Genomic DNA, 11,281 nt, shown 5'->3' with positions numbered 1-11,281 from the left:
CGACCGCCCAAAAGCGACCACCAATTCGGTCGGTTTTATTTTGCACAAACGACGTCGTCTTAGCACTTAGCCAAAATAAATCAAGAAATAAAAATAAAATAATCAAAACCGATCGAAATCGGTCGGTTTTATAGTATGCAAACGACGTCGTTCTTCGGTGCCGCAGAGCATTCTCAAGACTTAGCCAAATAAACCGATAAATAAAACTAATAAGCACAAAACCGACCACCATATCGGTCGGTTTTCTGCACTTGATTATGCTATAAACGGTCGGTTATGACCCAATCGGTCGGTTTACTGAGTTACGGCAATGGTAACCTCGGTCGGTTATGACTTTAGTCGGTCGGTTTTGTCGCTTAAATTTTTAAAAAAATAATTTGACGGAACTGGTTTTATATCAGAAAACTCATAACAAACGCAACCATTTATTCACAAGTCGTCTGATAAAAACCAGTCCCGTCATTGATAACTCCCTAAAAAATTGTTTAATCTTCAAAATATTTCAAATTAAAATTTATGCGAACAACAAATTAAACTCACACGCTTTATAAAATCAAACTCAAAAAAATATATCAAAATCAAATCAAACTCAAAATCAAATAAAATAGATGAGTAAATCAAATTCAAAGTCCAAAATCAAATAAAATTAATCTTAATAATATTTAAATTTCAAAATCCTATCAAATTCCTAAGCAATCAAGGGGTATGAATATTGGGAGTGTAACTCATAGAATTCAATACAAGGTAATGGAAGGGTGACTCTTGGGATTGTAACACTAATACAATTCAATGTAGAGACTTTTTAGTTGCTTAACACTTGTGCTATAAAAAGGGCTCTAATCTACCACAAATTAACTACAACTACTACAATCACAATCAAAATTACAATGGCAGTCACAATCAACTACAACAACAACACCGTCACAATCGATGGAGTCTCCTATGGCATTCTCGACATCCCCGATGACATTTGGGTGGAAATGGATTGGGATTATAGAATCCCAATCATGTTCATGCAAATGGATCACTATCTCGAACAGGAGCGGTTAGAGGAAGAAAGGCGGGCAGCGCTACGCAAGCAAGAGTGGTTGATTCGCTTCGCGGGGATGATGACCGCGAAGTTGAAGCAACAAAAGAAGGACGAGGACAAGGAGGACAAGGCGGGCAAAGGCAAAGGCAAGGCGGGCCCTTCGGGGATTTGAAGTTGTTACAGTTGTTTTCAAGTGTTTTATTATGAATTTTATTTAAGTATTTATAAATATATATATGTTTATGGGTGTTCTTATAAATTATGAATATGAATGAAATGATTATATATTTTGCTTCAAAAATGGACTCCTTCTTCATTATCATGCATTCATGCTTACAAACTCGACTAAAAATCGAATTCAAAGAACATTCACAATTAAAGAGAAACTAAAAATCAAAATCAAACTCAAATTCAAAATCAAACTCAAATTCAAAATCATATACATAAAGAAACATATATATACATACATACAAAAACACATATATATATACATACACAAAATGCTAAAGAGAAACTGAGGGAGAGATCGATATACCTTTAAATTGAGATTGAACCCTAATTGAGATTGATATCCAAAATCCAATCGAGACCGAACGGAGTTTAAAATCCATATTCTTCATGTGCATTTTATTGGCGGAGAGGGAGAGATTAGTTGGCAGAGACACAGAGAGAGGGGAGTAGAGAGAGATTTTTGGGAAGAGAAGAGGAAGAAAATAAGTTGGGGAAAAAGAAAGATAGACTGGTGGGGGAGAATCATATTAATCAAAATTACGAGTTAAAACCGACCGGTGCCGGTCGGTTATGATATTTATACAAAAACGGCGTCGTAACCCCTTCCCTGACGAGTTTATGTTATCCATTTTCCACATAAATAAAAAAAATTATATGAATATATTAGGATAAAACCGACCGCTGGCGGTCGGTTTTCGTTTTCGCGATCACACGTCGTCGTTTAAACTCATAATTTATTTAAAAATCAATTAAATTCTTTAAAAACACATAACCGACCGAGGCTGTGGTCGGTTAAGCGTTGTACACGTCAGCCGTAAAACCGACCACTGTTTCCCCGGTCGGTTATAAAATGTCTGGCCTTGCCAGCAAGGCAAAACGACGTCGCTCTGCGACGTAACCGACCGATTTAGTCCGGTCGGTTTTAAGTCGACACTTTTTTTTGGCGGTCGGTTTTAGCCGGTCGGTTTTGTCCTGTTTTTTTGTAGTGTAGGTTTGCTCCAAACGTAGTTTAGTACCTGAACTTTAAACCATGGCAATATGCACTCTAAATTTAACATTCCCGTGCAAGTTGTAATCTATAGTCACTATAACGTCCAAATCTACCGTTAACTTTAACTGTTTGAGAGGTAACTGCGTGTATATCAGTTTCTAATAGCTACTTTACCCCCTGTGATCCCTCAAAAATTATGTATTATATTTTGAAATTATTTCTAAACACACACAACGATGTAAAAAAATTTAAAATAATTTTAAAAATATGTATCTAGATTTAGAATCTGAAAATTTATTTATTTTTAAATAAACGACGTAACTTATTTTAAAATTTTAAAATAAGTACATATTTTAAAAATTATTTTAACTTTTTTTACATCGTTGTGTGTGTTGAAAAATAATTTCAAAATATAATACATAACCTTTAAGGGGTCACAAGGGGTAAAGTAGCTGTTAGAAACTAATATACACACTGTTACCTCTCAAACAGTTAAAGTTAACGGTAGATTTGAACGAAATACTGACTAGGGGTTACAACTTGCACGGGAATGTTAAGTTTAGGGTGCATATTGCTACGTTTTAAAGTTCATGTACTAAACTGCGTTTGGAGCAAACCTAGAGGTTACAAAGTGTAATTAACTCGTCGTAAGTTTTGATGTTTGTTTCAAGAAATATAAGAACTTATCACTCCTTCTGTCTCTCTACGTTGTTTACGTTCACTATTTGCACGCATTTTGAGGTTCCTATAAAGTATAATTTCACAACTTTTTTTCAAAATTTTCTTTTTTTGAATAAAATTTTAAACATTAAACTTTTATTCATGAAAAAAAATTCTTAAAAATATATTATGAAACTATACTTTAAACGAGTCTTAAAAAGCGTGTCAAAAAGTAACGTAAAGAAATGAGGAGTACTACTCTTTTGATCTCTGAGGGAATTAAAGCTATAAGTCATCAATTAGTAAAAGTAATGAAAAAAAGGGTGTTGGCCCTGAATACCCGAATATTCATGATTAATGTCCTAAATATCAGAATCCAAAAAAATGTCCCCCAACTACCATTTAGTAACACCACATCGTCTAGCGTCTTGGTTATTTACCAAAAACTCTACACGATGTAGTGTTCTGTTAAGGTTCCGTTAGATTATCCAAACAGAATGCTACATTGTGTAGCGTCTAATTAGGTTAACCCTAATTAGAACGCTACATCGTGTAGCGTCTTATTAGGTTAACCCTAATATACGCTAAACGCTACACGATCTAGCGTTTTCATCCCAAAACCCTAACATTTTTTCCAACTATGTTATTTTGGACATTATCCAAAAATATTTAAGATTTGAAGCCATTTTTCTGAAGAAAAAAAAAGAACGAAAATAAAAATATAAAGGAGTAAGTTATCTTTTTCAGAGCGTCCACTCTGCTCTGTCAGATTTCTTTCTTACGTGATGTTCGGCAAACGCTTTTAACCCCACTTATGATTTTATAAGTTAGAAGCACTTATTCATACCGTTTTCGTAAAAAATGAAGAAGTATTTAAAAGAAGCCAGAAATACTAACTTTGTTTCATGACTTTTTTTTCCCAAACACTTTAGGGGTCGTTTGGTTGAAGAGAGGGTATAGGGTTGGAATGAAGAATCGGGTTGAGATGGTATAGGGTTGGGGTATCATTTTTAAGATCATGTGTTTGTTAAGTGCCGGAATGAGCATATCTAATTTAAATATTTTTAATTGATTATTGTAATTATAATTAATTTAAAAATATTCTTGAAATAATCTTTTTTTTATATATCTGTGAGTCAACTTCGTTTGGCACTAATAATTTGAATTTAATGACATAAATAAAAATAAAAATAAGACAAATAAAATTGATTCTTCAAACCTATATCCACCTCTTACTTTGGGTATGAAAATCTCATACCTTGTAGGTTTGAGGTATGACCGTATGGGTTTGAAGGAAAGAAAAACTAACCAACACCCGATTTGAGTTTAGAATGAACGAAACCCATAAATGATACTAGAAAGGCGTGAACCAAACGACCCCTTAATCGCTTATAAATTTAAACTTAATATTTAATTTTTACTTCACTTTTTTACCTTAAACAAAAAACACTTATTTTAAGTTGAACCAAAAGACCTCTTAATCAGCTCAATCTCGCATAAAGGCCTCTTAATGAGCTCAATCTCGCATTTTAGGATCATGCTTCAACTGTTAATTAATCTCATTTGCTGTGGCGGTGCCTGTGTAGTGTGTATATGTCCTAACCACTTTTTTAATTTTTTTTTTTGTGGGGTGGGGGTCCATAAAAACGATTAAAAGAGGAGACGTCTGAGAAATAAAATCGACAAAGTATAAACAAAGTAGGATTATTATGTATGGAGATTCTTATGAAAATAATTACATATAACATATCATATGAATAAATTATTAACCAAAAATGTATATTTTACACCGATAATCGTTTTCAATTTTCGTTACAAGATCGTTGATAGAGTAACAAGTGAGTATTTTACACGTAAAGTTAAGTAGCAGTGACATCATTAAACAAAAAAAAAACCGTAATACTTTAATAAATTACTCCCTCTGTCCCTCTCATTTCTTTAATGTTACTATTTTGGGATGTCCCTCTCATTTCTTTACGTTACCATAAATAGTAAGGTTTTTCAATCATTACACCCACTATCTCATATTTAACAATAAAAACTACTATTACACCCACTACTTTCCTCCACTATCTCAAATCTACTACTCCCTTGTCCCTCTCATTTCTTTACCGTTACTATTTTGGGATGTCCCTCTCATTTCTTTACGTTACTATAAATAGTAAGTTTTTCTCATCATTACACCCACTATCTTCCTCCACTATCTCATATTTAACAATAAAAACTACTATACACCCACTACTTTCCTCCACTATCTCAATTCTATTTATTAAATATTGGTAGGCCCCAACACTTTACACACTTTTCATCTAACTTTAATCATTTTTCATACATTGTCTTGGTCTCCGTGTCCCCCTCCAATGTAAACAATTGAGAGGGACGGAGGGAGTATTAAATATTGATGGGTCCCACCATTTTACTCACTTTTCATCTAACTTTACTCATTTTTCATACATTGTCTTGATCTCCGTATCCCCCTCCAATGTAAACAATTGAGGGGGAGGGAGTATGCTCCTAAAACGAAGCGAAACACAATTTAAAAGGTCAATTCAAAATCAGCGAAATTGGGCCGTTCGGATACCAAAGGCAAGCCCAAAAACCAAAGTCCCTAGTGTAGTAAAATCCTGAACCTAGATACACCGAGAATACTCGGACACAAACGTTAGGTGCTTCAACAAAAGCTTCAAACTTTCTTATTGGGTATGATTATTTCCTTCATTTTATTACATATATGTATGTATCCATCAGTTCAAGTTTGTTTCTTTAATAGGTTGTTGCTCAATTTTTCGATTAAATATTTTTTCTTGCTGTTTATGTATATTTTGGTAACTTTGCTGAAGGATTGTTCCTAATTTGCCTTAGAAGTTAGAATATATATTATTAATATGAATTTTAGACTTTTAGTTGATTATTTAGCATATGCTTTGATGGGTGTTTTGTTTTTTATCGAAAAGATTGTTTCTTGATTAGTTTTTAGTGAAGTACTTTATGTAGTGTAATAAGTTTTAATATGTTGAGGAAGTAAAATTAGTTGGTTAAGTGTTGGAAAATTGTGATTTTTGTTGATTATATAGCATATGTTATGATGGGTGTTCTGTTTTTAGTCGAAAAGATTGGTTCTTGGTAGTTAGTAACAGTGTTTTTTTATATTAGTATCTGTTGAAGTACTTATGTTGAATTGTTTTTTAATTGTTGGAAAGAAGTGATTTTGATAATTGTGGTGGTTGTAGCGAGCTTGGAAATGGTGAGACCTTATGGTGTTAAAGGGAGGAAGCGAAAGAAGAATCGTGAAGTGTACGATAAAGAAGAAGAAGAAGTACATGAGGAAGGAAATGAGGTTGTGGATGATGAAGAAAATGTGACGAAGAGAAGTAAGGCAGAAGAAGATGAAGATGAGGCGAAAGCTCAGCATGTTGCTGATGAACTTTCTGGTATTCCGATTGGCCCATTGGTCGAGGATGATAAGAAGAATGGTGTTATTTTTATTCTTGAAAGAGCTTCTTTGGAAGTTGCTAAAGTTGGCAAGGTTACTATTGTAGCTTAAACCCTTTCTTTTAATGAGATTTTGGAAGATCAGATCATGGGTTTGTGTGTACACTTACTGCTTTTAAGTAATGTTCTCTTCTGTTGACTAGTGCAGACTTATCAGTTACTCAACTCGGATGAACATGCTAATTTTCTAAAGAGAAATAACAAAAACCCTGCTGATTATAGGCCTGACATTGCTCATCAGGTTAGTTGCTAACTATAAATCCTTTTATTGTCATTGTTTCAACATGTTTTCTCATTTATATCCACAGTCATACATATATCTGAGAAATCAATTTCATCTATTTCTGTTTAAATGCGTCTTAGATATCATGCTACTAATTTTGTAGATAGTAGAAGAAATATTGTTCTTTAAACTTTCTTAGGTTTAAGCTTGGGGTTGATCTTACAATTTGCTATACATTATTAAGGTTGATTTAAAGTGATGGACTTTTGCTTCTTTTCTATGCATGAGAAGTATATGCGTTATAGAATATTCTTCATTATTGTATTCTACTAGGAGTATTAACCTAAATTACCAGTTTCACTATGTTCACTGAAGAATTATTATCTCCTTTGAGTGTAGTAAAAGTTTACCACTTCATTATCTGATTCACATGTGTCCTAATTATTACATGTCAGGCTATGCTAATGATTTTAGATAGCACACTGAATAAGGCTGGGAAGTTGAAGGCGCTATATGTGAGAACTGAGAAAGGTGTGCTTTTTGAAGTTAAACCACATGTTCGTATACCAAGGACGTATAAGCGTTTCTCGGGGATCATCTGTAAGCTCAACTGTCAGCCCTTGTCAATTACATCAGGGAACATGGTATACATTTTGCGTCGAATATTAACATGTTTGATGACCAATGCAGTACAGTTGCTGCAGAAACTTAGTATATCTGCTGTGGGCAAGCGTGAAAAGCTTCTGCGTGTCGTCAAGAACCCTGTAACCCAGTATTTGCCTGTAAACTCTCGCAGAATAGGTAAACAATCTCTTTTGCTCTTTTTTTAAATACTGTTCTTGATCCTTGCTATATCTCATCATTGATTTTCTGCGAATCAGGTTTCTCACATAGTTCAGAAAAGTTGGTTGACATTGGGGACTATGTTAATGCTGTTAGCAATGATGTGAACCTTGTCTTTGTGGTATGCTGAACTCTAATTTTTTTTTTTGCCGGAAGCTGAACTCTAATATTTGTTTATATATGATAACTCTTAAATTGATAACTCTTACATTGTGTAATTTTGTATATATTTAGTGTAAAATATGCTGAAGTAGAATTTAAATAAATTTATGGATTACAAAAAGTATAAATTGGCTTTCAGAGGTCAAAGGGTTGTTGATTTTCTTATGGGGGATATTCTGTATGACTATCATCTGTAAACAGGTTGGTGCAATGGCCCATGGGAAAATTGAAAAGGAGTTTGTAGACGATTTTATATCAAGTAAGTTGTTTTGAATTTGTATATTATTGCATCCTCTATGATTGGATTTTAATAAACTCATTTGTCCTTTTTTTTTCCTTATTAATTATATCTACCTTGGTTGTGCAGTTTCTGGCTACCCATTGAGCGCGGCATATTGTATATCAAAGATCACAAATGCTTTGGAACGGAAATGGAAAATTTTGTAATTCATTGATTTAAAAGTCTTGCAGTTTGGCCAAGATATAAGAAGTGGCATACACTTTCTATATATCCATTAAATTTTAGTTTATTGTGTTTTTTTGGCATCTGGATATTCGGCTGTTGTTTGCAATGCGTTTTTCACTAATTTTCTTTGAAACTTAGCTCCAGCCTATGATACTCATTCTATTCTCTCCCACCAAACTAGATAACAAGATCCAGACATGTGAGTTTAAGGGTGCCTTTCAATGGTATATACGTGACACATAAGCAAACTATTTGCTACAATGATCTTATTAGTCATTCTAAAGATAATACGACTAAAAACTGAAAATACAAATTACATTGGCCGTGTTGCTCTGCCACTGCATTAGATGTCTAAGACTCTAAGAGTACAGGGAGGACAAGTGATATACGAACTTATAACCTTTTTATCAATTCAGAAATAATTTCACCAAATCAATTCAGATAATTTTTCACCAAGTCTTTCCATTTTCTAAAGGTTAGTATCAGACAAGATGCAAGATTAAGTTGGAACATACTGTTAAAGAGATAAAGAAACCAGGGAATACATGTAGCAAATATGCTAAGTCAGACAGGGTACTTAGCCTAACTCAATCAGGATGTGTGGGTCTAAGAACTCGGGGTGAGACAGGGTCGACAGAGGATAAACTCTTAAACTATCCAACCGTGCTCTACTGATCTGGAACTTAATGCCATTTCTTCAATGTTTCCTCCAACATTTGGTTTAGTCGCCTCCTGGTTACTGACACCTGTTATGAACATATTTGACTGCTCTGCTGCCAGAATGATTGTTAATGCCTTGATAGAGAGGTATAGAAAGCTTGGTTTGACTAGTCGCGAAATTTTTTATTTGATTCTGGCGTCTTTAAACAGCTACAAACTTCTACCAGCTCTTCTTCAAAAACTACATTTTTCTGGCAGCCAGTGATGCACACTAGACCTTCCCTTAAAGTGGTGAATTTTCTGCTGATATAATTACATGATCCATTACCGCGACCATTAAGATGGCGTGGAGATAATAACAGTTCTTCTGTTTATCTTATACCTGATCAAGTCTTGTACTACCAAGATGATTACATGCTACATATCTTGTTCTTTACCATCACGGCCCTTCTTGGGTAAAAATTATGAGTTCATGTCTAAAGAACACTCAACCTTCGATGTACCATATAAAGCAACATTGAAGCCTGTATAACTCACAAGTTGTATCTTGGCAGAAAATGAAGAGAAACCAGTAGTGTGGTAGAGTTGGAAGATAGTATGGTTACCACTATAAAATGCTGCTGGTTAGTTAATGATAGCATGCTTCTATGGTTTTTCTAAAATTTGTTGTAACTTCAGATTTTTTCTTCTATTTTTATATTCAAATCATTTGTTTTAGCAACATCACATTTTTTGTTCTATTTTTATATTTGAATACATTGGATTGGATTTTCTTGAGTTGATATAGGGATTTATTGGTCACAGTTGACTAGTAATTGATCTTTTTATCTGTTGTATGAGTACTAACGATTGACTAGTGCGATAATTACTTAAAACTTAAAGATGTGATTCTCCTCTGCAAAATTTCTGATGGTGAATGTCATCTTGATATTCAAGTTCTGTACTCGCTCCTTGTTATGTGAGTCTCTTGACTATTACTCATTAATAGAATACTTATACTAAAAAGAGAATTTTAGTACTCTGCTTGGGGAGCTAAAATGGATATCTACAGCAGTGACAGACACAATTTTGTTGAATGTTCATTCACGCAGCAATGTGGGAATTGGTATTTTTGATGTGACATCTCTGCTAGGAGAGATCTAACTCGCTTAAGTTCACACTCTGAGTATTGTCCCAGATATTATTCAGACAAGAATTGTTGGTTAGCAGTCTATGTCAAATTTCTTACTTGCAGAGAGGATTACTTGCTGATTTTTTCTTCCTTCCTGATATTTTATGGCTCTTTTCAGGTTAATTTGGTCAAAAATGGCGGGGATACATAATTTGTTAGGTTTCTTGATAGTCTGTCCACAACAGCGCTCAATATGGTTAACAGTCATTGATGACGGACATAGACTAGGTGACGTGGATGGACATAGACTGGGCGACGTTTTCAGTACTGAAGCATTTCTAATACATGTCTGCTAAAATACCTTTGGAGTCCCACCGAAATGATGCAGAAGCAGAGCTTTTTTCTCAAGTGGTTGCCTCTCAGTCTGGAAAATCTGTGTGAATATATAATGTAGGAACAAGTTATAAGGTTGCAAGCAGATGTTCAGTTGGCCAGTCTATATCTGCACATCTGCTTCCTACTCTCTAAGGCCTAAGCCGATGAGCATATTTGTTAAATTTTTTAATAATTGGTTACATGATGATCTGTTAGAATATGAATATAATGGCTTGCTAAGGATGACTAACATTTCAGGTCAGAGATTCAGTTGTTTGTGCTTCAGGTACGCTGCTTAGCATTTGACTTTCTGGAGATGAGTACAATAATGATAATGAAAACGTGAGTGCTGAAATTATCAGTGTGACGAGCCTTTTTTAATGTTGCTTCAGATGAAAGTCCATTGGTCAGGGCAAAAATGAATGTAGGTATGTCACAACTTATGATATAATTATAGCTGATCTACAGTTGTTAAACCTTGCTGGTTAATAAGTAATTTTGACTTGCATATTTGATTGCAGTCCCATGATTTCACAACCACTCGTTTTTTTTGTTAGATTTTTTATTATTTATGTGTGGCTCTGGATTTAGATCCATAACTTATCAGAAAAGCCTCACAGTTTTCTTTTCGAGTTTGTAACAGCTTTGACACGCTTTGCATTTGTCCACAAAAAGTACCTGCTGCAATGTGGAAAACTCTGTCTAATTCTATCTAAGCTTCTTTGTCATCTTTGCTGTAAAAGGTAGATTTAGCGGCCATATTACTCCCAATCAGAACTATCTGCTGGCCCTTTTATGAATGATGGTACTCACAGCCAATAAGCCACTCAGTGATGGGAGGGACTCCACGAGTAGCCCCCTTGCTGCATCCGGAATAAAGCATGGATCCTCAGTATAATCAATTCATCTCCGCATTCAGAGTTAGGCAGAATCAATAATTGTAAAGGCACTGGGAGCCGTATGTGATCAGGACACCTTTATAATGCCTTGTATTTACAATGCGTGTCTGCAAATTGTACACTTGCCAAGTATCTGTC

The 11,281-nt window shown here is 34.5% G+C and overlaps 1 protein-coding gene across 1 annotated transcript; it reads left to right on the top strand.

Annotated features, from left to right (window-relative positions):
* Positions 1-5,470: 5,470 nt before the first annotated feature.
* Positions 5,471-8,219, top strand: LOC108216431 (uncharacterized). Its single transcript, XM_017389190.2, has 8 exons — positions 5,471-5,612; positions 6,143-6,438; positions 6,553-6,645; positions 7,083-7,227; positions 7,318-7,428; positions 7,509-7,591; positions 7,834-7,891; positions 8,000-8,219. Exons 2-8 carry the CDS (start codon positions 6,154-6,156, stop codon positions 8,077-8,079), a joined length of 855 nt encoding a protein of 284 aa, XP_017244679.1. The 5' UTR covers positions 5,471-5,612; positions 6,143-6,153; the 3' UTR covers positions 8,080-8,219.
* The last annotated feature ends 3,062 nt before the right edge of the window (positions 8,220-11,281 follow it).

Source organism: Daucus carota, chromosome 4 (genome assembly GCF_001625215.2).
Source record: "Daucus carota subsp. sativus chromosome 4, DH1 v3.0, whole genome shotgun sequence".
Classification (NCBI taxonomy): Eukaryota; Viridiplantae; Streptophyta; class Magnoliopsida; order Apiales; family Apiaceae; genus Daucus; species Daucus carota.
The sequence above is the reverse complement of the archived record's forward strand: the minus strand, read 5'-3'. Positions and strand labels throughout refer to the sequence as shown.

Coding starts and splice junctions, on each gene's coding strand:
- LOC108216431 (XM_017389190.2), top strand. CDS start 6,154: ATGGTGAGACCTTATGGTGTTAAAGGGAGGAAGCGAAAGAAGAATCGT. Junction 7,429..7,508: donor TGTAAACTCTCGCAGAATAG/GTAAACAATCTC, acceptor TCTGCGAATCAG/GTTTCTCACATAGTTCAGAA. Junction 7,592..7,833: donor ATGTGAACCTTGTCTTTGTG/GTATGCTGAACT, acceptor ATCTGTAAACAG/GTTGGTGCAATGGCCCATGG.